The following is a 27,936-nucleotide window of genomic DNA, read 5'->3' on the forward strand; positions in this document are numbered from 1 at the left end:
ACCCCTAAAATCACTTGAGCTGAAAATTATGGCTTACTATAGCACATCCTGCGATGAATACTGATCCAGTTCTGTGAGTAACTCAATGGACTGAGGGTTGTTGTAAATTAAAGCAGTGTTTCACCCTAAAAAACAAGTTTCTAGCATGTCATTCAGCATACTAGCGCGAGCTACAGTATGCCTTTATATTTTTTTTTGGCGCCGTACTCACTGTTTAATCGCGTAGTAAAGTTTCAGACTCCCCGCGTGGAATGGTTGTTCCTATGCAGAGGGCTCGTGATTGACGCGTCACGCTTCACGAAAATAGCCAGAGTAGGTCTCGGCTCTTCACGGCGCCTGCGCACAGACATCGGAGCTGACTGCGCAGGCGCCGTGAAGAGCAAACTCCTATTTCGGCTATTTTCGTGAAGCGTGACGCGCCATAGCCGGCCGTCAATCACGAGCCCTCTGCATAGGAACGCCCATTCCCCGCGGGGAGTCTGAAACTTTACTACGCGATTAAACAGTGAGTACGACGCCAAAAAAAAAATATAAAGACATACTGTAGCTCGCGCTAGTATGCTGAATGACATGCTAGAAACATTTTTTTTTAGGGAGAACCCCCGCTTTAAGGAACAGTCTCCCTTTAAAAAAATAAATAAATAAAATGGAAGAACTGTTCTCTGCAGAACAGATCGTAAATTTAGCTTCAAACCACAAATGTAAAGTCTGCAGACCATTTTTTAAATTCACATGCACAGGCCTGGCGTATGTTAGGAAGCACCTGAGGAGCTTTGAGCCAATGAGGAAGATGCATTCTAGTGATAATAAGGTTTGCTAGAGCACCCTCTGTACCCCGAAGGTACAGAACTCACACTGTAAAGCAGTATAAAAAGTGTGACAGTCTTGCAAGCATCCATCTCAACACACATGCACACAAAAAATATGTAAAAAAGCATCCAAAACAAGCTAAACAGGTAGATAAGTCCAGTCTGTTCACAGTGCTTCTCAGATCTTTGATAAAAAGAGGGAAAGAAAACTAAGAGCTAAATTTTCAGCCTCAGAGGTTTATAGCACCGATTTCTGATGGATTATTGACTAAAAGTCCCTGAAGGGTTCTGTGGTTTTCTGCAGTCTTTGGACCAGAACAGCATTGTTGAGGTGGGCTTCCTGGATGGTGATGGTCTCATCCAAGATGTCACACAGAGGGAAAGAGGTGGCCAATTTGAAGGGCAGCTTCTTAGACTTGCAAGGCATGCTCTCCAGGAATTGCCGCACATCACTGATCCTGTAGGAGATAAAATTAAAACTTTAGAACAAAACAGGCCTTAAAAAACTTGCATATCCAGTCCAAACTTTTTGTTTTTTTACATGACATCCTTAAGCTGGCAATAAATTTATCAAAAACCAGCTGGTTCAGCAGGGACTGGCCAACGTTTGATCCATGTATGAGGAAAGTGGATCTGTACAACTAGCCTTCTGTACAGCCATTCCATCAGTGCTGCCGGTTAAAGCCGGCAGCACTGATCAGTGTTCTCTTAGGCCGCGTACACACGATCAGTCTAAACCGATGAAAAACACTGTGTGTGGGCGCCATCGGTCAGTTATCCTTCGGTCCAAAAATTTTGAACTTGCTTTAAAATTCAACCGATGGACGCCTAACCGATAGGTCAAAACCGATAGTTAGTACACAAAACCATCGGTTAAAAACCTGCGCATGCTCAGAATCAAGTCGACGCATGCTTGGAAGCATTGAACTTAATTTTTCTCTGCACGTCGTGTTTTTTACGTCACTGCGTTCCGACACGATCGTTTTTTTAACTGATGGTGTGTAGGCACATCAGACCATCAGTTAACCAATGAGAACGGTCCTTTGATCATGGGGTGTATCCCTTTAAATTCTATGTATGTCTTCACAGTAGTCCATTGCGCTTCCATTGTGGTGTTAAAAATCCAGCTTGGTGCATTTTTGGTCAGAAAAAAAAACACCTTCCAGTTTAAATGCATTGAAAACACAGCAAGAACACATCATTAACGCGCCCGTGTTGCGTTTTTGATGAGTCACATGACCTATGAAAAACACACCATAAGCACAGTAATCATGGTAAAATCATTGCGAATTCGCGATAAAATCGTGGCAAAAATGTGGTGTGTTTGTGATACCCTTTCTCTTATCAGCATTTTGCAGAGAACACCATTTTCCGAAATTTAGGTGCATCTCTAGTCATTTTGGAGGCATTTGTGCAGTTCTGACATTTTTTTTTTTATATGTTTTATAACAGAAACCAAACGAAACCGCTATCGGTCTTAAAATTATGATATATATCATTTGGGTACAGTCTTGCATGGACGAATAATTGCCAGTAAAAAGACCATGGCACTGAAAACTGATCAGGTAATGAAGGGGTATATACAGACTAGCACTCAAGAATTATGATTATCCCTTTAAAGATTGTTAACACGTATGTAATGGAAGCCTCCAAAAAGGTGCACAAATTTGCAAGCAGCATTCCTCGGCTTCATCCAACTGCTGGGCGATCCGATTGGGCAACATTTACCCTTCCTCACCTTGCAACTGGCCAATGGGATAATCCATCATAGTGATGGGCCACTATTGATTATGTGTAGGAGGAGATTAGCAGCAATCACTGATGCTACGCAGAATACTTGAATATGGCTACCTGAATTATTTTCACATTTCTTATAAAGGAAGTATAAGTCTTTCATTGTTTTAATTAAAGCCCCGCCATGTTTTTAATATCTCCAACCTGCAGGTGATCATTATGCCATAGATGACAAAATGATCACATGATTATGAACCACTTTGATGGGTCCCTAGTCCCGTGCGTGGATCAGGGCTGTCAGCGACAGCTCAGTCTGACAGATAGCAGTGGTGCACAGTGCCAGCTGCTAGCTGTCAAAGGGAGGAAGCAGATAATGCCATGTGGTGAGAGTTAATCTACAAACTGCTAGCAATACTTATGTGAAGTTTGAAAAAGGTTGGATGAGTTTAAATTGTATAATTCTATAGTGTGCTTTATATTTTTAGTTGTGCAGGCAACGTGTCCCTAGACTACCAGGGTAGTTCATCTTTAAAGGGGTTGCAAAGGTCAATGTTTTTTCACCTTAATGCATCCTATGTGAAAAAACATCCGACGGTACCGCCCCCCCCCCCGAACCCCCGTTTTACTTACCTCACCCCTCGAAAGTCCCGCGCGCGTCCCAGTGATCCTCTTCAGTTCCCAGCCTGGCCGTTGATTAGCTAGGCTGGACGGATTGATAGCAGCGCAGCCATTGGCTGGCGCTGCTGTCAATCACATCCGATGACGCGACGCGCCGGGGGGCGGGGCCGAGTGATACAGTCGGCGGCTATGCCCGCCGCTGTATCACGGGAGCGCGCCCGCAAACGCTTTCCACCATGCAAGCTCGTTCACATGAAGGTGGAAAGCTCTTGCGAGGAGGAGCCGAGACAGGCGCTAAGGGACCCCAGAAGACAGGATTCAGGGACACTCTGTGCAAAACGAGCTGCACAGTGGCGGTAAGTATAACATGTTTGTTATTTTACAAAAAAAAAACATTTTACTTTAGTGTTCCTTTAAAATTATGTTCTTTCACCCAAATGCAGAACAGCCTTTGCCTTGTACTATTGGGCAGCAAGGTTTACCTGTGTGAGGTGTTAAACTTTTGCACAATTCTCTTCCCATCTGTCAGCCAGATCTTGAGGTTTGTAGAAGGCTCCAGATCATTCAGCTCCACAACAGGAAAGCGCATGCCATTCACTGCTTTGTTAATAACTGTTGGTGTGGCACTGAGAGAAAAATATAATTACTATATATGTACCCTAAGAAACCTATAAATATATATTTATATTAAAAAAGAAAAAATATTAAACAAAAAGAGTCATGATAAAATTATCAAACCTTGTAAATTATCATATATAAACCTGCTTCTCCTGCTCCTAACTGAGTAAGAGAATATTTACAAGTCACACGAGTCTAACGAGGCCCTCCTCACTGCCATAATGTTGCCAGAATTATTTAGATTCCGCAGTAGCGAGCTGTTAATTATTAAGACTTTATTGAATATAACTATCTCATAACTTTTCCTCGGAATTAATAAAGTAGTCCGAATGTCACATCTTGATTTTTCACAGATGGTTGCATGGTGATGCGCTGCTGAATCTTGCGAAAGATCTCGCTATCCAAAATACTGTTTACTGGTTGCCATGGTGTCATCTATGTAGGTGCAATATCTTCAGAGATTTTAGGCACTGGCAGTTGTGCAGCCTTCTGGGATGTGCAACGTGTATTCCAGGAGGCTGCAAGTGTGAGTCATGGGAAAGTGGGCTACATGTTTCGCTCGCCTAGGCAATAAAATTGAATTATTAACCCCTTAGCGCCAGTGCCTGCCAGCCCTTTAAGGGGTTTAGAATGCCAGGCGCTTATGATCATGTGACCACTACGATTGGCTGTCACACGGTCACATGATCGGAAAGCTTCAGATCGCAAGCGGCAATCAGGAGCTTTCCGTTAGCATCCGGTAATGTGTGCTCTCGGCACAGCTCTATTGGTGCTATTGCATGCAAATATGCGGCCGCTAGGCACCAAAGCCCACCCGCCATCCTCAGGTAGAAGTGCTTGTGCCGGGATAATGGTTGCCCGCCTGTCATCCTCAGGTAGAAGTGCTTGTGCCAGGATCATGGCAATATCATCTGCAAAAATCTTACCTTCCCAGTCTATAACCCTTTCCAGAGAATGGATCCACTCGCTTCTTCTTTAATAAATATTTTTCACTCTTTCTATCTTCCACATTTACAGCCACCTCTTCTTTCTCCGACGTTCTCTGTAGCTCTGATGGCAGCTCCCTGAACGATGACATGATTGATTCTTCAATACACATCACTTTTTCAATACTACTTATATACTGCTATATGTCATGTACAAGTAAAGCTAGAAAATACACAAGTCTTTCACATCCAGAGTTCTTTTAGGGGATGCTAGGGGTTCGGTGAACAAAATTTTCTGTCTTTAAGATGAGTAACCACCAATGACCTTTTAGCCCTTTTCTAGAAGACATTTCCCCACCAACCAATTTTAGAGCATTCTTCCCCCATTAACCACTTGTGCAACAGGGCTGTTCTTTCCTACTGACCACCAACGTGAGAAGCAGCATTTTCCCACGGACCATCAGTGCAAGATGGTTTTTCTCGCAACTGACCACCCTGGACTGTGGAAGGTGGCCAAAAATTAAATGACCCACTGTCCACCAATGTAAGGGGATTAATGCTCACAGACCACCAATGTAAATAGGCGTTTGTCCATTCACTATCAATGTAGGCGGGGTGGGGGTAATTATCTACCGAGTACCAATGTGAGAGAACACTCAAAAGTTTCACTGTACATTTCCTGGCCATTATTATTTGTTCAATTTGATTTTTATTACTGAAAATAATTTAGCTGTACAGAGCAGGCATGGGTATCAAATACCTTCAAAGTATGCCATATTCTTTTATTTATTCTTATATCTCAACTTACTTGTTATATTAATGTACCCTGAGCTGTAGATAAACTAAATATTAGCAGTGGTCCCAGAGACATAAAGGGTATTTCAATGGCTCTTCTGTATTGATAGGGTTGAGAAAGGCTGCAATGTGCTATATAGTTTTTCACAAGCTACTTAGGTGAGAGGAAAAAAAGGACAGATGCATAAAGTTGAGTTGAGTTGCATCTTGATATAGCGCGGTCATTTACCCCGTAGGATCACAACGTGTTTGATATATTGGGGCCAATTTAGACAGAAGCCAATTAATCTACCAGCATGTCTTTGAAGTTTGGGAAGAAACCAGAGAACCCGGAGGAAACACACGCAAGCACAGGGAAACCCGCGCAGGCACAGGGAGAACATGCAAACTCCAGGCAGGTAGTGTCGTGGTCGGGATTCGAACAAGCGACCCTTTTTACTTCTAGGCGAGAGCGCTACCCACTACACCACTGTGCCCCCCTAAAGGCATAATTACTTCACAGAGAGATCTACGCATTGCAATTTTATACAGGACAACAGGGTCTTGCATTTCTTTGGCATACTTGCGAATGGGCAGATAATAGATTATATTTCTGCTAGATTATTCTTCTAATTATTAGTCTGATCTGTCGCAGATAAAAATCACTAACATGTGGCTTTACAGGAGTGAAGTGACTGGCAAGTCTGGCCTGGATCTAACACAGTCAATTACAAAGACCTACGATTCTCTAATGTGTAGTCCACCATGGCACGGATCCATTAATAAAAAAAATAAAAAATAAAACTCAAAAATTTGTGCTCATTGAAAATATACCAATATATATTGCTGGTATTACAGATATGTATATAGCAACAACAATTTACACAGCGCTTTACATATTGTACATTCACATCAGTCCTTGCACTCGAGGAGCTTACAATCTAAATTGGACTGGAGGTGCTTTTGTCTGTTTACCGAGTTCTATAAGGAAAATATTAGGATGTGGTCTGTCCAGTCAAGTAGCCAGGAAGTCCATTAAGGCGGTAGTAACCCGCTGTGTGGGGGTTTTTTTTTGTTGTTTTTTTGGAACCTGTAAGGTAAAGCCATAATGTGCTAGTATGCATTGCATACTAGCACATTTTGTGAAACTTACCTTAAAACAAAGCCTTTCCAGCTGTCACCGCTGACAAGTCTTCCATCTTCACTCATCTTCCTTCTGGATTCGCGGATATCAGCTGTGTGAGGGTGCTGGAGTCGCCATGATGTCACTCCCGTGCATGCGCACAGGTGCCGCCATTTATGGCACAGGACTCTGAAGGAACGTCCCCGGGTGGGCGTTCCTTCAAAGCACATGCGCCAGTGACGTAAGTGGCAGCTTGTACAGTAAATATCTCCTAAACAGTGCACATTTAGGAGATATTTACATTATCTAGCAGTAAGCCAATAATAAGGCTTACCTATAGATACAAATTATGCATGGGAGTTTACTCCCACTTTAAGGAGACAAGTAATGTGTTTATCATGATGACGACAACAGAAAACTACATCTCTTACCCTTTCCTGACGGAGTCCATGAACTGGCGATTTGCAGCATCTGTATAGTCCCTGAGATCACCATCGTTGATTGTAAAACCATTTTTCCACATTCGGATAACAACTTCTGCCTGCAAGGAAAAGCTTCATGTTAAATTACAACAAGTCACTGAAAGCAGTATGGAGATTACACTACAGAAAGGAAGAAGATATGTACCAAAAAACAGACATCCTACAAATACAACCAAGTGTCTCATCTCTGTTAAAGCGAAACTGTAAGCAACCAACAGAATACGCAGCTAAAATACATATGTGGTATCGGTTGTACTTTTTTTTTTTTTTTAAACAAACATATCATACTCACCTCCACTGTGCAGTTAGTTTTACACAGAGTGGCCTCGATCATCCTCTTCTGGGGTCCCACTCCGGCTCCTCCCCGCAATAGATAACCACCTCTGGGAATCGCTCTCCAGAGGGAGTTAGCTTGCGGGCGCGCTCCCGTGTCATACACTCGGCGTCCACAGCCGCCAAATGCATTATTGGATTTGATTGACAGCAGTGGGAGCCAATGGCTGCGCTGCTAACAATCTATCCAATGAAGAGCCGAGAAGCCGTGGAGAGTGCGATGCCGGATCGCGCCCACAGAAATTAGGGGCTCAGGTAAGTAAAACAGGGGGGCCGGACACAGCAAGGTCTTTTTTCACCCCTTTAAAAGGAAGACTGTACTGAGAAAAATGTGCAGATTGCCATTTCCAACTTCTGATAAATGCTATTGCCCAGCCTTAATACTTTGATTCACTGACCTGAAGCAAGTAAGAAGCTAGTGATGTCAGAAGAAAGTCAGAACACATGGTCTGCATACTTGGGTGATCAGTATAGGTTTCCTTTAAAAGGGAGCTACAGTGTTTAAATGATTTATATATGCAATTGTGATCAGCTTAAAAGGAGAAGTACAGCCAAAGCTCGTTTGGCTGTACTTCCCTGTGGGAACGGTGAGAGGGTTCAAGGGAAGCTGTGAGAACTGAGGGATTGGTGGTGATCGATCGCTTGGTTTCACAGTGTTAGAGGTGCCGGAGAGACAGATGCAGCATCGCACCGATGCTGTATCCCCCTCTGGGTGCCACCTGCAGCAAACTGGTTGCCAAGAAGGCACCCATGTGTGCATGCTCCCTGGGTGTGTCCATAGACCACACAAGAACACAGACCACCAGATGTATGCATCTAAAAGCCTGGAAATAACTAAGGCAAACCACACCAATATAACTGAAAGTTTGGAAATACAACACAAACCTTGATGCATTGCACCTGACAGAGCACTTTTGAATCATTCTAATGCCGGTGACTTGTCCTCAATGTTCCCCTATGGGGGAAGTTCCTCCACTGACTGCGCAGGCGCAAACTTCCCGACGGAAATCCCCGAACCTCGCCCGGCATCCAGGCTCATTCTTTAACATCCCCGTGGATTGGAGGATGTTAAAAAAAGAGCCAGGAGGCCGAGCGAAGCGAGCCGTCCGAGCGCAGCGAGGAGGTGAGGCCGACTGGCCACTTACCTCAAAATCCACGTCGCCCTGGATGCCGGCCGCCGTTCGGGGATTTCCGTCAGCAAGTTTGCACCTGCGCAGTGCTTGAAGGAACTTTCCCGATGGCTGGAAATATCTCAGCGCATCAGTTCGCGCATGCGCTGGAACTTCCATGATACATGGAACCAGCATGTCAGATCACCGGTACACGCGGTCGTTTTTTGTGATGAAAAACAAACGACATTTTTAAAAACGTCATTTAAAATAACCGTGTGTGGGGAAAACGTCGTTTTATGTCTTCTGAAAAACGACAAAAAAAAAATTCGAACATGCTTCAATTTTTTATGTCGTTTTTCAAAACGTCGTTTTTTGCGTCATAAAAAATGATCGTGTGTAGGCTAAAACAACGTTTAAAACAACGTTTTTAAACCCGCGCATGCTCAGAAGCAAGTTATGACGCGAGCTTGAATGGAACAGAGTGGCGCCGTACATGCTGAACGTAACCGCGCTTTGCTAGAGCATTTTGAAAAAACGATGGTGTGTAGGCAACGTAGTTTTTTAAAATTAAGTTTGAAAAACGTCGTTTTTTTTTCATGAGAAAAAACAACGTTTTTTTACAAGACAAAAAACGACCGTGTGTACGCGGCATTACACAAATTACCTCGTCTTCTGGAGAAGCATTAGGAACGCCAGCGTCTTTTGCTTCTTCAAACAAGCTGTTCACAAACGAGTCACACCTTTTCCGCTCACCTCCCCTGCTCCTGGAAGCTCTGAAATAAAAAGAATATTCTAAAATGTATCCACTTCAGCTTTCGTATCTGTATAACCACATGGACCAGCCTTTCTGCGAAGGGCCTTGTTAGTGCTTAATATGCTACAGTAATATATTTATTGTTTGAGCAACAACCTAGGCTTTCTTTTGGCAAGATTATCTTGCAAAAAATATTTTATTTTCCATGAAATGTATAGATAAAAACATTTCGAAGAATAAAAAAAAAAGTTTCTCTTTTGACCAGTGTTCATTTTAAAAATTGTTTTACTGTAAATAAAAATTATGCATTTTATTCTATGATTTAAATGTCGATTAACTCCCCAATGTGTACACTGTACACAGGTGTACACAGGTAAATGCATGCGTGTTGACATGCTGTTTAACATGCCTTGCGCCTTAATACTTTTTTTCTTTAGTCTTCAGTAAACTTTTGTTTTAAAGGAAAATTCAGACTAATTAAATGTTGCAGTGCGTTTACACACATTGCATTAAATGGATAAAAAAAGTACAGCCTGTTCTACTGTTTTTCAGCACAGTGCAATAAACTGGTGAGAATTGCTCCTATTGTATCAGCAGTCAGTCTAACGTAATGGAAATAAAGTAATATAAGTGTTACTATTTCTATGTATTGCGTGCCAATATATACTGTATGTCAGGGGAAGTCAAGGAGTGGAATATGTTTTTATTGATCATGTCAGAACGCGGTGACGTAAAACACAACGACCTGCTGAAAAAAACGAAGTTCAATGCTTCCAAGCATGCGTCGACTTGATTCTGAGCATGCACAGGTTTTTAACCAATGGTCGTGCCTACTAACGATTGGTTTTGACCTATTGGTTAGGAATACATCGGTTAAATTTAAAGCAAGTTGGCTTTTTTTTATCCTATGGTTAAATAACCTATGGGGCCCACACACGATCGGTTTTGACCGATGAAAACGGTCCATCAGACCATTGTCCTCTATTTAACCTATCGTGTGTACGAGGCCTGAGAGACCAAGGGCCAGATCCACAGCCAGCCGCCGTAACTTATCTTTTCCCATTTAAGTTACACTGCCGGAAAATTTCTACCTAAGTGCCCGATCCACAAAGCACTTACCTAGAAATTTTCGGGTGTGTAACTTAAATTCTGCCGGCGCAAGGCGTTCCTATTCAAATGGGGGCGAGTCCCATTTAAATTAGGCGCGCTCCCGCGCCGGACGTACTGCGCATGCTCGTGATGTCATTTTCCCGACGTGCATAGCGCGAAATTACGTTATGCCGAGCTTCGTGAATCGTGCCGGGTCAAAAAAGTTGCGTCGGGAAAAAAAAAACATACGGCGGAAATGTATTTATTTTTTTAAAAAAAATAACAGCGTCGCGGGTAAGAAGGGTCTACTTTTACAAGGTGTAAACAGTTTACACTTTGTAAAAGCAGCCCTAATTTTACACATGCAACTTAATACTTACGGAGAAAAACCGAAGTGTAAAAGCTTCGTGGATCTCCGTAAGTGCCAATTTGCATACCCGAAGCGGCATTTCGACTCGAAATGTCCCCAGCGGCGGCTGCGGTACTGCATCCTAAGATCCGGCAGTGTAAACACATGTCGGATCTTCTGCCTATCTTTTGGAAACTGATTCTGTGGATCAGTTCCAAAGATAGAAACAGGGATACGACGGCGTATCAGTAGATACGACGGCGTATCCCTTTTGTGGTTGTGGCCCTAAAATCTCAGATTCTTTTTATTGCTGTCTCTTCTGAGCAGTAAACACTTGCAGTGGAAGGAGAGACTCGCTGCAAAAGTAAGTTCAGTTTTAAGATCCAGGCAGCTGCATGCTAGAATTAAAGAGGATGAACACCTATTTTTCCTGCAGGTGGCGAGACCATTTTTTTGGTTTCTTGCAGAGGTATCCAACACTTGTGTGTCAGATGGTACATTTCCTGCTAGGCACCAAGAAGCTGGCAGCTACATCATCACAGGACCCAGAAGAGGACACGCTATGAATACATTTGAAGTGGACAATAGCAGGAGTGCTGCATCTCTGCAAAAGAGCAAAGAATGGACTCACCACCCAACTAAAGTGGTTCTAAAAGGCGAAAGGTTTTTTGTCTTAAATGCATTCTGGGTGCAGCCCCCCTTATACTTACCTGAGCCCTATCCCGATCCAATGATCTGCATGAGAGCAGTGTCTCTCTCTCCTCAATGGTCAAACAGCAATGAAAGTTATTGGCTCCTGCTGCTGTCAATCACAGCCAGTGAGCCGTGGCCGAGCCAAGACCACCAAGCAGGGAACCCGAAAAGAAGGCAATTATGGCTGCTCCGTGCAAAACAATTGCACAGAGTATGTAATTATTATTTTTTTAATTAATACCTTTAGAATCACTTAACCTTTTCTATTACAAGGGACATCGGCCAGGAATATAGGAATATTTTAGAGAATTAAAAAGGCAACTATTAAGATCTGCCAAGGATAATTTAAAGTGCATGTGAACCCTCACATAAACCCAGTGAAGTGAACAGCCTCAGATGATACACAGAGTAGAAACAAATCTCCCTACATAGGTTTTACATGTACATCTGCTGTCTTCATCTTGCTATATTCTTTAGAAAGTTCACATTGTGTTAGACATTTTTTCTTCCTGTTCAGCAGTGGGAGTGTAGTCTTGGTATACACTGTGTGACAGCTGATTGGAGGAAAGGCACCCCCACATAAGAATAGGAAGGAAGACATTTGCAGAGCTGTGCTGTGAATAGACTAACTCTCTGCTAATCTATGTATAGCACCCACCCTGACACAAATTTACAGCTGCTTTTATCCCCTATGTCAGAGAACTTGTCAGAAGTTATCATGCTGAGGAGCTGCAGTGGCTCAACGCGATTGGCACTGCGCTGACAAGCCATTCGCCTCTACAGCTAGGGGTTCGGATCACGGTCTCGGCTACATGTGAATTGAGTTTGGTGGTCTCAGCCCGGCTCCCGGTGGGTGTGCTATGCGAGGTAAGCCTGCGCTTAGTACGCCCACCCCCCTTCCACAAAAACCACCCCACTTACACGCACTCGAAATTGGGTTAACATGCACGCACTTTGATCACGCGGTCTCTAAAAAGAGAGGCGAAGGACTAACGGGGCTGGTTGAGCGGGCTAGATCCTCTCACTCCCTTATAGGGAGTCCCTCTGCCTCGTTGGGCTTCAAAGCGGAGCAGGTAGGGCGGGCTGTGTGGGAGGACCCCCTCACACACCTGCCATTGCCACCCGGGGCATGGAGAAAGGTGGCAGATTGCCTCTGGGGGAGGCCTGCCTACTCCCAACTCCTGCAGTCCGGCTCCTCTCTCGAGTTCACGCACAAAATACACTTTAAGAAAAAAAAAAAAAAAAAAAAGAAGTTATCATGCTGATAACAGAAGAACAGAGCAGCAGAAGACTCGGGACTTAGGAGAGAGATAAGACAGCACTACATATATACGTGCCTAGGTCAAATTTCATGAATCAGGTTTACATCCATTTTAATATATCAGAAATTCAAAACTTACTGAATAGGTCAAAAACATGAAATATAAACAAGAACATTTACATTACCTGTTTTGAGGTTTCATTTTGTCTGTGTTGTTGGCTTCCCTCATCTTTGTATCACTTTATCCTGTTATAGGGAAGACAAAAATAAAATATCATATTCCTGGCAATGTAACTTAGTATAATTGTAGTCCGTGAAATTTACACCTGATATCCAATACACAAAGGGTCTAATACAAGACATTAAAGGAGTTGTAATTAGGGTTGTCCCGATACCACTTTTTTAGGACTGAGTACAAGTACCGATACTTTTTTTCAAGTACTCGCCGATACCGAATACCGATACTTTTTTTTAAATGTGTCCCCAAATGCAGCCATGTCCCCCCCACAGATGCAGCCATGTCCCCGCCACAGATGCAGCCATGTCCCCCCACAGATGCAGCCATGTCCCCCCCACAGATGCAGCCATGTCCCCCCCACAGATGCAGCCATGTCCCCCCCACAGATGCAGCCATGTCCCCCCCCATATCCAGCCATGTCCCCCCCACAGATGCAGCCATGTCCCCCCCACAGATGCAGCCATGTCTCCCCCCATATGCAGCCATGTCCCCCCCCATATCCAGCCATGTCCCCCCCCATATCCAGCCATGCCTCCCCCCATATGCAGCCATGTCCCCCCATATGCAGCCATGTCCCCCCATATGCAGCCATGTCCCCCCATATGCATCCATATGCATCCATGTCCCCCCATATGCAGCCATGTCTCCCCCCATATCCAGCCATGTCTACCCCCATATCCAGCCATGTCCCCCTTACCTGCATCCCGCTGCCGCCGACTGGTTAATACGCGCGGGGAACATTACAGCTGTGATGATTCGCGCCGCGCTGCGTATAGACACTCCCCCTTGCTCGGGATTGGACAGTTCACCCGAGCAAGGGGGAGCGTCTATACGCGGCGCGAATCATTACAGCTATTCAAATGAAAGGTGTAATGTTCCCCGCGCGTATTAACCAGTCGGCGGCAGCAGTGATGCGGCGGGTCGACGGGGGCGGGGGGGGGAGTATTCTATTTTGGCATCGGGGGAATCCAAATACTCGGAATCGGTCCCGATACTAGTATCGGTATCGGGACAACCCTAGTTGTAATGGCTAGAAATTTGTTTACCTGAATGCATTCTCCGCATTAAGGTGTTATATATATATATATATATATATATATATATATATATATATATAATTTCAAGTTCAGCTCCCCCCAGGGTGGGTTTGATTTAAATAAGTCGATTTAAATCGCTAGTAAAAAGGCTTGATTTAAATCATAGTTTTTAAAAAGCAACTGTCATCTCTGTCCCACAACGACTGACCGACAGTCCGATGCGGCAGTGACACAACAAGGTGAGGGACCTGGTGACAGCCGGTGAGTGGATGCCCGCTAACAGGCGCTGCCATGATGGATCTGAAATAACAGGTGCTCTTCAAATGTAAGGACTTATTCTTGCTGGTATAAAGAATCTTTAATATTTGAAAACAAAATTAAGATTTCCTATTTAGAATAATAAGCTGTCAGGTTAGTAAAACAGCGATATCAGAACCGATTCAATCATACAGTTTGTAGTGTACATAGATTTGCAAAACAATGGCATACAGGAATATTCCTGAACTTTGGTTCATCTCATGATTACTGTGAAATTGTTTGAATGCATCAATGCAGGCCATGCTATGTCAGCTTGCAGAGCTTGGATTCCTTAAATAAGTTTACCAATAAATGTAAATATTGCTGAATATAGAGCAGGGATCCTCAAACTACGGCCCTCCAGCTGTTGTAGAACTACACATCCCATGAGGCATTGTAACACACTGACATTCACAGACATGACTAGGCATGATGGGAATTGTAGTTCCCGAACAACTGGAGGGCCGGAGTTTGAAGACCCATGAGCCTCCTGTTACATAACCAAGCTTCATTTCAATCTGAATAAACTAAATTAGTTAATGTATCTTAAATAGAAAACTATCTTTAGATATAGTTTTACTCTAAAAGCATTTTATAAAAAAAAATTCGATAAAAAAAAAAAAAATTGATTTAAAAAAAAAATCTTAAAAAAAATCATTGATTTATATCCACCCTGGCTGCCCCCAGCCCCCCTAAATACTTAGCTGAGCTGCTCTCTCTCTCCTCACAGGGCCCAGTGAGAGCAACGGGGGCTTCTGCTGCTGTCCATCTAATTCTGTGACAAAGGAGGAGGGGGGTGTCAAGCACTTGCTATGGGGGCAGACACACAAAAGAGGATAGAACAGGAAGTTTGGGGTTTCTCTGTGTAAAACTAGTGCACAGAGCAGGCGAGTATAACATGTCCACTATTTTAAAGCGGGGGTTCACCCAAAAAAAAAAAATGTAACATTACATTCAGCCGAGTTGTCAGAATGACAATCGGCTGTTTTTTGTTTTTTTATTCCCGTACATAACGTATTTTCACCGCCGCTTCCGGGTATGTCTTCTGCGGGACTGGGCGTTCCCAATTGATTGACAGGCTTCCGACCGTCGCATACAGCGCGTCACGAGTTGCCGAAAGAAGCCGGACTGCGAGTCGGCTCTATACGGCGCCTGCGCACCGACGTTCGGCTTCTTTCAGCAACTCGTGACACGCTGTATGCGCCGGTCGGAAGCCTGTCAATCAATTAGGAACGCCCAGTCCCGCAGAAGACATACCCGGACAGTCAAGTAAGAATAAAGATGACCTTTCTGAAATGCCATTTATTTTCCTTAAAGCGGAGTTCCGGCTACAATTTCACTTTTTAAATATAAATACCCCTGTAATACACAAGCTTAATGTATTCTAGTGAAGTTAGTCTGTAAACTAAGGTCCGTTTTGTTAGGTTGTTACAGCATTTAGACACTTTATAAAATAGAAATTGACTGGGGCCATCTTAAGTGTGGGCATCATGAAGCCAGACTGTATGACTTCCTGGATTTCAGCCTTGCAAATCTCGCACATGCTTAGTGCTGCACAAGCAGTGTAATAGGTTTCAGATCAGGTTTCAGCACCTGTGCTGTCCAAGTCACATGATTCTTTGAGACTGGGGAGTGCACAGACTCCTGGAAAGTTACACCCACTACATTCCCAGGAGTCTGTGCGGTGTAGGTTAGGAAGCATTAAGCACCTAGGTGCAGGAAGTGGGAAGATTAACTATTCTGCCTAGCAACAACACTTTGAAGGCATCTAAAAAAAAAAAAAAAAAAAAATCGTAAAGGACCAATGACATTTTTTTAAAACTACTGATGTAATGTTATATTTATGGGTGGAACTCCACTTTAAGGGCTGGTTCATACTACAATTTCTGCTATGCTTTTTTTTATGCGTTCTGGTGTAGTTTTTTTGCCCTCTTTCTCCATATCAATTTAGGACATGTATGCTCTGGTGCATTTTTTTACTCCTTTGCCAGGCTCCATACAGAAAAATTGAAGCAGATTCTACCTTTGTTGACTGCACTGGTGTAAACTAGAGCCATTGGAATACAAGGAAAACACTGTGCATGCGTTTTAGATGCAGATTAAAAATGCACTAAATTGCATCTGATGTGAACCACCCCTAGAAATGTCTCCAGTCAGAAAAAAATAAAAAAATAAAAGCAGTTCTGGCTGCAATACTCTCCTTCAATCATAACAATTTCAGTGCCCCTTCTTTGCCACTAGATGTCCTCAGTGTTCCAAGTTGAATGGCACCCATCATTCAACCCAGAAGACTAAAAACTAGGGATGAGCTCAGACGTTTTCCCATCCTAGTCTGAACCCACCTGAGCCATTTCTTCAGGAAGCGAGGCATGTCCTCCTTGCAGCTGAACTGATAGACACCAATTGTATATGTGCAGCCGCAGGACGGAGATGCCTCAGCAGCTTGTGTTTAGCGGCGCACAGAGACAGGGTGGACTAGGGTCTCAACGTGCCCGAGCTCATCCTTGCTAAAAACATAGTCCAAATGGCTTAAAACACACCAGCATTTTTTTTTCAATTTTCATCATAACATCGCGCCCGGACCCCGAACAATCATAGAGACTCCATGGACCATCTGGCCTGCCGCAAATCTCTATTGTCGGCATCTGGGGGCGGTTGGTTCCTTCTCTGGTTCGTTGATAGAAGGTGTGAGTCGGAAGAAGCAATGGAGGGCAGTGAGAGGGGGGACGTCCCCTCTCGCCACCTATAAGAACAATCAAGTGGCTGAACAGCCATTACGATCGTTCTTATGGTGTAGGGAATCACCGGCTCTAAAAGACGTCATATGACGGTACGTGGGTGGCAAGCGGTTAGTTTAAAATCTAATTGAAATCTCAGTTTAAAATCGGCTAAATACATTCCAGGTGCATTAAACAAAAAGGCATCCAAAATCCTACAGTTCATTTTCTTTCTAAAGCAAGCTCAGTGAGTAGAAAAAAACAATCTGCTGCCAGAACCCGCACTGGGAGCCGAGCTCTAGTGTTCCTTGAGCAGCGTGCAGTAGCAGCTTGGATCCTGCATTCGTTTACCTGCAAAGTCCGCCTGACAAATCCAGCCGTATAGGCTCATGAGAGCTTCTCCTCTTATCATGTAACCAACCACTGACACCAATAATTACGTTAGCTGCCTGTAAGACCTCATGCACACAGACGTATTTACAGCTGCTGTTTTTAGATTCAGGCGTTTTATTCTGCAGCCAGTAAGCTCCCCAGCATGTTATCCTGTGTCCATGTACACATAAGCTTTTATCACTGTTTTTGGAAGGGGCGTTTTCTGGCTGGGAAAAAAAAAACCAGAACTAGTTTGAAGAGGGATTTTCAGCTGTAAAAACACTAACTCTGGAAAAAAAAAAAACGATGGAAAACGCTGAAAAACGACCAACGTAAGGGCCATTCTTCCCACTCGCAACCAATGTAAGGGCTATTCTTCCCACTCGCAACCACGTAAGGGCCATTCTTCCCACTCGCAACCAACGTAAGGGCCATTCTTCCCACTCGCAACCAACGTAAAGAGCATTCTTCCCACTCGCAACCAACGTAAGGGCCATTCTTCCCACTCGCAACCAACGTAAGGGCCATTCTTCCCACTCGCAACCAACGTAAGGGCCATTCTTCCCACTCGCAACCAACGTAAGGGCCATTCTTCCCACTCACCACCAACGTAAGGGCCATTCTTCCCACTCGCAACCAACGTAAGGGCCATTTTTCCCACTCGCAACCAACGTAAGGGCCATTCTTCCCACTCGCAACCAACGTAAGGGCCATTCTTCCAACTCGCAACCAATGTAAGGAGCATTCTTCCCCCTGACCACCAATGTAAGGAGCATTCTTCTCACTGACGCACAATGCAAGGAGCATTCTTCCCCCTGACCACCAATGTAAGGCGCATTCTTCTCAGTGACGCACAATGTAAGGAGCATTCCTCTCACTGACGCACAATGTAAGGAGCATTCCTCTCACTGACGCACAATGTAAGGAGCATTCCTCTCACTGACGCACAATGTAAGGAGCATTCCTCTCACTGACGCACAATGTAAGGCGCATTCTTCTCAGTGACGCACAATGTAAGGAGCATTCTTCCCACTGACGCACAATGTAAGGCGCATTCTTCTCACTGATCACCAATGTAAGGAGCATTCCTCTCACTGACGCACAATGTAAGGAGCATTCTTCCCCCTGACCACCAATGTAAGGCGCATTCTTCTCAGTGACGCACAATGTAAGGCGCATTCTTCTCACTGATCACCAATGTAAGGAGCATTTTTCTCACTGACCACCAATGTAAGGAGCATTTTTCTCACTGACCACCAATGTAAGGAGCATTCTTCCCACTGACGCACAATGTAAGGAGCATTCTTCTCACTGACGCACAATGTAAGGAGCATTCTTCCCACTGATAACCAATGTAAAGAACTTTTTTCTCACAGATCAACAATCTAAGAGACATTCTCCCCATCACCGATGCAAGGAGCATTTTTCCTATTAACTCACCAATGTAACAGACAGCACATTGTTTTTACTGACCAGCCAGGTAAGGAGACTGTTCTCCCGCTGATCATCAGTGTAGTGCAGGCATGTCCAAAGTCCAGCCCGTGGGCCAAATGCGGCCCCCCTGTTGATTTAATATGGCCCCCTGGGGATTTGGATATATATATATATAGTTTGTGGCCCCCCCAGGGCCACAAAAGATATATACCGTATTTATCAGCGCTGCCTTGGAGGGGGCAGGACGAGCGCCGTCAGATTACATGAAGAGAATCTCCCGTTTACTCAGCAGCGTCCCTGTTGGAAGTCCCGTCTCCTGGGATGCCATTGGCCGACTGTTCTGTTTATCATAGGAGGTGGGACTTTGTATTAAAGAGGCCACAGGGTAACAATCAGGCTGCACTGATGGCACATGTGAGGCTGCATTGGTGGCAATGGTGAGGCTGCATTGGTGGCAATGGTGAGGCTGCATTGGTGGCAATGGTGAGGCTGCATTGGTGGCAATGGTGAGGCTGCATTGGTGGCAATGGTGAGGCTGCATTGGTGGCAATGGTAAGCCTGTGCATGTTATACGCCGATAAATACGGTATATCCAAATAACACGCCCAAGCTCATCTCTTCACCACACACAGCCACAAAGGCAATTGAATTCTTGTTAGGCAGTGTATTAGTTGCTCGGACGAACACACTTAGATCGAATTTCAAAGAATGTCAGGCAAAATAATCGGCCCTTACGCATGTTCACTTCATCAAATCTGTCCTCTTTGAAAAAAGTTTGGACACCCCTGGTGTAGTGTATCTAATATACGGTGAGCTGTAGATACAGATACAGATACATATAATCATGTTAGCGGGAGTTCCCCAAGACCTGAATAATATTTGTGGTGAAAAGGATGAGAATGGCTGGTGGAATGGCACTGGATATACTTCCCCTGAAAGAGTTACAAAGCTTCCATCCAGATGGCAGAGTTAGTCATATGACAATTGAGTGTAGGTGACAGACTGGAAGAAAATGCTGAGTGAGGACATGAGTCACCCAGATTACAGAAGATCCAGTGACAGCACATCTATATATACACCTACAGAGGATCATACACAGGTAGGTAGCACTCGGGTTTAGTATCCTCCTACAAGACTCTGCAATACCTGCTAATCATTGTGTTCAGAATATCCTGTCTATTCCCCTAAATGATGTGCATTGTCTGTATAGCAGAGGAATTCCGATCATCCCCGGCAGCACTCGTTCTGTCCGAGGAAAGGCCGCCCGCCGCCTGTCAGCTTCTTGCTGAGATCTAGCAGAAGAATAGGTCTTCCTAAAATTCCCCAAATCTAGAACTACCAAATAAGGACGGATGTTCTCTTTACCATGGACTGATTCCAATGTACATTCCAATCACAACAACACAATACTACATTCTCTGCCATTCCATACCAGATGGGGAACAAAATACAAATCCTTGCACAGGCAATCCAAGCTGAATTCCGGACTTTCCCTCAGTCTTGTACATTTGTACAGGTCCTCTCCTCAGCTCTGATTTTCCTGCACACTGTGAGCTTCATGCAGGGTGTATTAGAAGCTGTGGCTGGAGCCTGCCTCTAGTCTTAGCTGGAGGACATCCAGCATCATCTAGCACTTTCCTCCCCAGTTTTACTGTCCCGCCCGTTTCATATATTGCATTTTAGTTCCTTGAATCATGGAGGGTTAGCATCACATGTATGCCATAGCTTCTGTTGTTATGAAGCCTTGTACAGCACCAGCCATGATCTGCCTGCGTTGCATAGAGACGCACAGATGCCCAGGGATGATGTCACTGGGGCTATAATAAGGTGGATAATGAAAACAGAAAGGTTAACACCTTGCTGCTCGGTGTATAGCAGAATGACGGCCTGGCGGGGGTTCCATTGTTCTGACTGGACGTCATATAATGGCCTTCAGAACAAGTTGCTCGTGTGCACCCCCGTCGCTTGGACACACCTCATCTCCGATCACAGTAAAGAAACGATCACATAGGCTTTTTACCAATTGATCAGCTGTAGCCAAGCACAGCTAATCACAGAGTAAATAGGAAGTGACTGATAGCATTCCTATCCTGGCACTGACAGAGTAGGAGTAGAGGAGAGCCGATAGGCGGCTGTACTGACACAGGGGGTCTACTCTGCACTGATCATCAGTGCATTGATTATCAGTGCAGCCCCATCAGTGCACATTGGTGAAGGAGAAAAATTACTTATTAACAAAAATTATTGTTACAAAATAGTTTATTGCTAGGCCCCTTTCACACTCCGCTTTTTCATCCATCCGTTTACGGATGAAAAAGTGACATACATTGGTCCCTATGAGATCGCGGGTGGCAGCGGATGAACATCCGCTGACACCCGATCTCGCCCGCCTCCGCATTCCTCCGATTCTGCAGACGGAGGAAAATCCTATTTTTCCTTTCGTCTGCGGATCGGATGAACACGGACAGACGGTCCGTGTTCATCCGATCCCCCCATAGGGGAGAGCGGAGAAAAGACAGGGCGGTCCCTGCACAGTGTGTGGGGACCGCCCTGTCATCCACCGGCTCAGCGGGGATCAGCGAGGAATGGCGCCCCATCGTTGGAGGGCCACGTGAGGAGTGGCGCCCCATCGTTGGAGGGCCACGCAAGGAATAACGCCCCATCGTTGGAGGGCCACGCAAGGAATAACGCCCCATCGTTGGCGGGCCACGCAAGGAATGGCGCCCCCATCGTTGGCGGGCCACGTGAGGAATAACGCCCCATCGTTGGAGGGCCACGTGAGGAGTGGCGCCCCATCGTTGGCGGGCCACGCAAGGAATAACGCCCCATCGTTGGCGGGCCACGCGAGAAATGGCGCCCCCATCGTTGGCGGGCCACGCGAGAAATGGCGCCCCCATCGTTGGCGGGCCACGCAAGAAATGGCGCCCCCATCGTTGGCGGGCCACGCAAGAAATTTGCGCCCCCATCATTGGCGGCCCACGCGAGAAATGGCGCCCCCATCGTTGGCGGGCCACGCGAGGAATAATGCCCCATCGTTGGCGGGCCATGCGAGGAATAACGCCCCATCGTTGGCGGGCCACGCGAGGAATAACGCCCCGCCTCCGCATTCCTCCGATTCTGCAGACGGAGGAAAATCCTATTTTTCCTTTCGTCTGCGGATCGGATGAACACGGACAGACGGTCCGTGTTCATCCGATCCCCCCATAGGGGAGAGCGGAGAAAAGACAGGGCGGTCCCTGCACAGTGTGTGGGGACCGCCCTGTCATCCACCGGCTCAGCGGGGATCAGCGAGGAATGGCGCCCCATCGTTGGAGGGCCACGTGAGGAGTGGCGCCCCATCGTTGGAGGGCCACGCAAGGAATAACGCCCCATCGTTGGAGGGCCACGCAAGGAATAACGCCCCATCGTTGGAGGGCCACGCAAGGAATAACGCCCCATCGTTGGAGGGCCACGCAAGGAATAACGCCCCATCGTTGGCGGGCCACGCAAGGAATAACGCCCCATCGGGCCACGCGAGAAATGGCGCCCCCATCGTTGGCGGGCCACGCAAGAAATGGCGCCCCCATCGTTGGCGGGCCACGCGAGAAATTTGCGCCCCCATCATTGGCGGCCCACGCGAGAAATGGCGCCCCCATCGTTGGCGGGCCACGCGAGGAATAATGCCCCATCGTTGGCGGGCCATGCGAGGAATAACGCCCCATCGTTGGCGGGCCACGCGAGGAATAACGCCCCGCCTCCGCATTCCTCCGATTCTGCAGACGGAGGAAAATCCTATTTTTCCTTTCGTCTGCGGATCGGATGAACACGGACAGACGGTCCGTGTTCATCCGATCCCCCCATAGGGGAGAGCGGAGAAAAGACAGGGCGGTCCCTGCACAGTGTGTGGGGACCGCCCTGTCATCCACCGGCTCAGCGGGGATCAGCGAGGAATGGCGCCCCATCGTTGGAGGGCCACGTGAGGAGTGGCGCCCCATCGTTGGAGGGCCACGCAAGGAATAACGCCCCATCGTTGGAGGGCCACGCAAGGAATAACGCCCCATCGTTGGCGGGCCACGCAAGGAATAACGCCCCATCGTTGGCGGGCCACGCAAGGAATGGCGCCCCCATCGTTGGCGGGCCACGTGAGGAATAACGCCCCATCGTTGGAGGGCCACGTGAGGAGTGGCGCCCCATCGTTGGCGGGCCACGCGAGGAATGGCGCCCCATCGTCGGCGGGCCACGCGAGGAATGGCGCCCCATCGTCGGCGGGCCACGCGAGGAATGGCGCCCCATCGTGGGCGACAGTGGAAGGAATAGTGCCTCATATCATTTGGAGGAACAGTGCCCCAAAGGCAGGATAAAGGTAAACAATCCGGCCCGCGGGAGACAGCTTGGAGACCACTGACTTAGACAAACTGTGTTTCTATTGTCTTCATGCTGAATACCTTTCTTGAGGAGGCTGCCCCTGTAGTTTCATCTTCCTGAGCGCCACCCCACTATTTCTCCCTGCAATACCACATCCAGGGCCTAGAATTCAAAGGACTAGGTGAGTGCTGGAGCTATCGGAATCCCAGGGAAGTGCACCTGTAGTGGGTGCAGGGGTGTGGGACCAGTATACCAGCGGAGGGTCATACACAAGCAAGACCTCCGTCTTTCTCCGCGAAAAAGGTTAGTGAAGATGGCGACTCGAGACAGAAGAGGCTCCCACAAAGTTGCCGCAATACAAGGTAACATTAGCCCGTGAGGAAAGGTATGGTTTTTACAACTATTTTTAAATTAGCTTTTTTTCCCCTTTTAATGTATAGAATTGAGGTTCCTCTTTAGCAAATCATCTCTCAGGCAAAGCACTTACAGCTGTGTGTGGCAACCTGTTAGAACTATGGAGCACACACCACAACTACGTCATACTTCCTAGTACTGATTCATCAACTTTACTAGAAGAAACGCGTTATCACTCATGCTGTGTCATTGTAGAGCCATTCAAGGATTCCTGGAATTAATCACAAAGCAACCAAACCATTTGTTTACATGTCTGCAAAATAAGCAATACCATGCAAACAAAAGGAAAACAAAAACACATGTTTTGTATTGTTTTCAATGAATACAAGGCATATTTGTTTCCTTATTTATTTAACTTTTTTAAAAAAAAAAAAAAAATGATCACTTTTACTCCTATTACAAGGAATGTAAACATCCCCTGTAATAAAAATAAGCATGACAGGTCCTCTTTATTGAGAGATCTGGGGTCAAAAAGACCCAACATCCCTTTAAGCCCGAGTTGAAGTCAGATGTCGCTCCGGTCCTCCAAGAGGCAGAGAGCCAAGTGGGGGTGATCAGCGATTTATAGCGGGGCTGTGATATTGTGGTGGACAAATCGGACAACTGACAATTTTGGGTTACCAGTGACACTAATACAGTGCTAAAAATATGCACTGTCACTGTACTAGTGACACTGGCTGGGAAGGGGTTAACGTCAGGGGTGATCAAAGGGTTACCTGTGTTTGTGTACTGTGGGAGGAGCTTTTACTAGGGGAAGGCGTGGATCCATGTTCCTGGCTCGATACCTTAGCTACTCACAGAACAGTGATCTGTCTTGTTTACATAGTCAGATCGCCGTTCTGACTCTGCCTAATGATCTGGGAGTTCCGGCGGACATCGAGCCTGTGGTAGCCACAGATCAGCTCCCCCCTGTGTATAATCACAATGGGAGTGAGCCGCGGGTGGCGTGCATGCACGTCCCAGACCCGGAAGTGCAGGATCACGTACTAAGTACATGATCCTGCACATCAGAGACAATGCAATGCAAGTTATACGTTCGGGAAGCGGTGAATAGCCCTGAAATCTATTTTTCATTCAATTGTTTCTTAGACCCCTTTCACACTGGAGCGGGTTGCAGGCGCTATTGCGCTAAAAATAGCTCCTGCAAACCGACCCTAAACAGCCGCTGCTGTTTCTCCAGTGATAAAGCCCGAGAGCTTTCACACTGGAGTGGTGCACTAGCAGGACGGTAAAAAGTCCTGCTAGCCGCATCTTCGGAGTGGTGAAGGAGCGGTGTGTATACCGCTCCTGCCTATTGAAATCAATGGGACACCGCGGCTTTACCGCCAGCAATGCGCATTGCGGGTGTTTTTAACCCTTTCTCGGCCGCTAGCGGGGGGGGTAAAACCGTCCTTCTAGCGGCCGAATAGCGCCGCAAAATTGTTGGTAAAGCGCTGCTAAAAATAGCGGCGCTTTACCGCTGACGCTGCTCTCACCCCAGTGTGAAAGGGGCCTTACTGCGCGTTTCTGCCGCCATGTAATGTCCTCTGAGGGCTCCCGAAACCTCTACTTTTCCCTTGTGTTTGTATGGAAGGAGCCGTGCATGTTAGTCACAGCCATGTACACGGCTCTATGCACACTACACATCCCATAATGACCATCACAGGAGCCAACAAGAGAGGGTGACTACATTCTACACAGAGAATGAACGTAGTCACCCTCTAACAGGAAGTCACAGGAGGAGATGAGAGCTATAGAAGGGCCTCTGTGTGGATTAGGAATACAGATCTTAACCCCTTTCCGACCGGCTCGCGCTGATATACGTCGGCAGCTTGAAGAGGAATATCCATAATCCCCGGTATTGTCTTCTTCAGTGAGCGGTCCAGTTTCAGATAAAAGTGGTCTCTGCAGCAGATTCGCCACAAGATCACTTTAATCGGTGGTGGGAGAGGGGCCCCTCCCTCCACCGATAAAAGTGACCTTGCGGGGCCCCCCCTCCCGCCGCCGTTTACTGGAACCATCGGCAGCGGCGGAGGCGATCAGGTTCTTCTCCCTGGCTTGGTATGGATATGAGTGAGGGGGAAGATGGCGCCCACCCGTCTCCATACCATAGCAGGGCGGAAGTGACGTCAATACATCAATTCCGCCTATAGCTCTTAAAGAGACTTTTTATAAACAACGTTTAATTTTTATTTCTTTTTTAATTGCATTTTAGTGTAAATATGAGATCTGGGGACTTTTTGATCCCAGATCTCATATTTAAGAGGACCTGTCATGCTTGATTTGTCTATTACAAGGGATGTTTACATTCCTTGTAATAGGAATAAAAGTGAAACTATTATTTTATTTTTTTTAACCACTTGCCGCCCGCCAATTACAAATTGACGTCGGCAAAGTGGTTGTAGAATCCTGACTGGACGTCATATGACGTCCTCAGGATTCTGAGCCGCTGACCGCCCACGGGGGCGCGCATCGCAGCGATCGTTGTTGCAGGGTGTCAGTCTGACACCCCGCAACACCGATCAAGGTAAAGAGTCTCCCACGGAGACTCTTTACCACGTGATCAGCCGTGTCCAATCACGGCTGATCACGATGTAAATAGGAAAAGCCTGTAATCAGCTTTTCCTCACTCGCGTCTGTCAGACGCGAGTAGAGGAGAGCCGATCGGCTGCTCCTGTGACAGGAGGGTTTTGTGCTGATCGATCATCAGCACAGCCCCCCCCCCCCCGAGGATGCCCACTGGACCACCAGGGATGGCCATATAGACCACCAGAAAAAAAAAAAAAAAAAGATGCCACCCTAGACCACCAGGGATGAGGAGGACACAAAAAATGGATGCCAATCAGTGCCGCAATGGATGCCAATCAGTGCCCACAATGGGCATCACTGATTGGCAGGCATTGTTTGGCACCGATTGGCATCCATTAGTACAACACATACAATAGTGCCCATCTATGCCCATACGTGCCACCTATTAGTGCTCATCCATGCCGCCTATCAGTGCCCGTCCGTGCCGCCTATCCGTGCCCGTCCGTGCTGCCTATTCGTGCCCGTCCGTGCCGCCTATCCGTGCCCGTGCGTGCCACCTATCCAAGCCCATCCATGCTGCCTATCAGTGCCCATCCGTGCCGCATATTAGTGCCCATCAGGGCCACCTCATCGGTGCCCATCAGTGCCGCCTTATCAGTGCCCATCAGTGCAGTACCATCAGTGCCCATCAGTGAAGCAGAAAACGTACTTATTTACAATGTTTTATAACAGAAACAAAAAAAAACATTTTTTTTTCTAAATTTTCGGTTATTTTTTTTTTTTTTTTTTGCAGAAAATAAATATCCCAGAGGGGATCAAATACCACCAAAAGAAAGCTTTATTTGTGGGTACAAAATGATAAAAAAATTTGTTTAGGTACAGTGTAGCATGACGCAATTGTCATTCAAAGTGCAACAGCGCCGAAAGCTAAAAATTGGTCTGGGCGGGAAGGTGTATAAGTGCCCTGTATGGAAGTGGTTAAAGAACAGTGTAAAAATATAAAAAATTCAATAAATAATAAAAAAATGTAAAATGCACCCTGTCCCGCCGAGTTCACGTGCAGAAGTGAACGCATATGTGAGCAGCGCCCACATATGAAAACGTTGTTCAAACCACACATGTGAGGTATCGCCGCGAACGTTAGAGCGAGAGCAATAATTCTAGCTCTAGACCTCCTCTTAAACTCACAACATGCAATCTGTAGAATTTCTTAAACGTCGCCTATGGAGATTTGTAAGGGTAAAAGTTTGACATGTTGGGTATCAATTTACTCGGTGTAACATTATCTTTCACAATATAAAAAAAAGTGGGCTAACTTTACTGTTGTCTTATTTTTTTTATTAAAAAAAGTGGATTTTCCCCCAAAAAAGTGAGCTTGTAAGACCGCTGCGCTAATATGGCGTGACAGAAAGTATTGCAATGACCGCAATTTTATTCTCTAGGGTGTTAGAGAAAAAATATTTAATGTTTGGGGGTTTTAAGTAATTTTCTAGCAAAAATAAAGATTTTAACTTATAAAGTCAATGTCAGAAAGAGGCTGTGATCCTCCTCTGATCAGAGCTTCTCCCCTCCATACACCACCAATATACACACACCAACCACTGAGGAGGAAGAAGAATGGACACAACACAGAGACCCGGGACAGACAGGTCCTCTCTATGGCTGAACACACCCAGGCCACACTAGAAAGAACCAAATCACGGCACACATGACGTCGCCCCGCCCCCCATATAACTCCACCCTACACTCCCTGGAGACCACCCCCCGGTGCCGCTCAGTCCCCCTACACAGAAACGTATATCGCCGCCACTCACCATTGTCACCGCCGCCGCTCCTTCTGACACAATCCTATTCTCATGTCGTCACACTCCCCCTATTGCCGGAAGTGAGCGCGAAAATG

General features: G+C 46.1%; 1 protein-coding gene across 1 annotated transcript; it reads right to left on the bottom strand.

The window, feature by feature from the left end:
- Nucleotides 1-1,026: 1,026 nt before the first annotated feature.
- UBXN2A (UBX domain protein 2A) lies at nucleotides 1,027-27,936 on the bottom strand. Its single transcript, XM_040348521.1, has 7 exons — nucleotides 27,851-27,936; nucleotides 12,861-12,921; nucleotides 9,194-9,302; nucleotides 7,034-7,143; nucleotides 4,706-4,843; nucleotides 3,644-3,787; nucleotides 1,027-1,267 (listed from the first exon to the last, which is right to left on the bottom strand). Exons 2-7 carry the CDS (start codon nucleotides 12,902-12,904, stop codon nucleotides 1,078-1,080), a joined length of 735 nt encoding a protein of 244 aa, XP_040204455.1. The 5' UTR covers nucleotides 12,905-12,921; nucleotides 27,851-27,936; the 3' UTR covers nucleotides 1,027-1,077.

This window comes from Rana temporaria, chromosome 4, assembly GCF_905171775.1.
Source record: "Rana temporaria chromosome 4, aRanTem1.1, whole genome shotgun sequence".
In the NCBI taxonomy this organism is placed as follows: domain Eukaryota; kingdom Metazoa; phylum Chordata; class Amphibia; order Anura; family Ranidae; genus Rana; species Rana temporaria.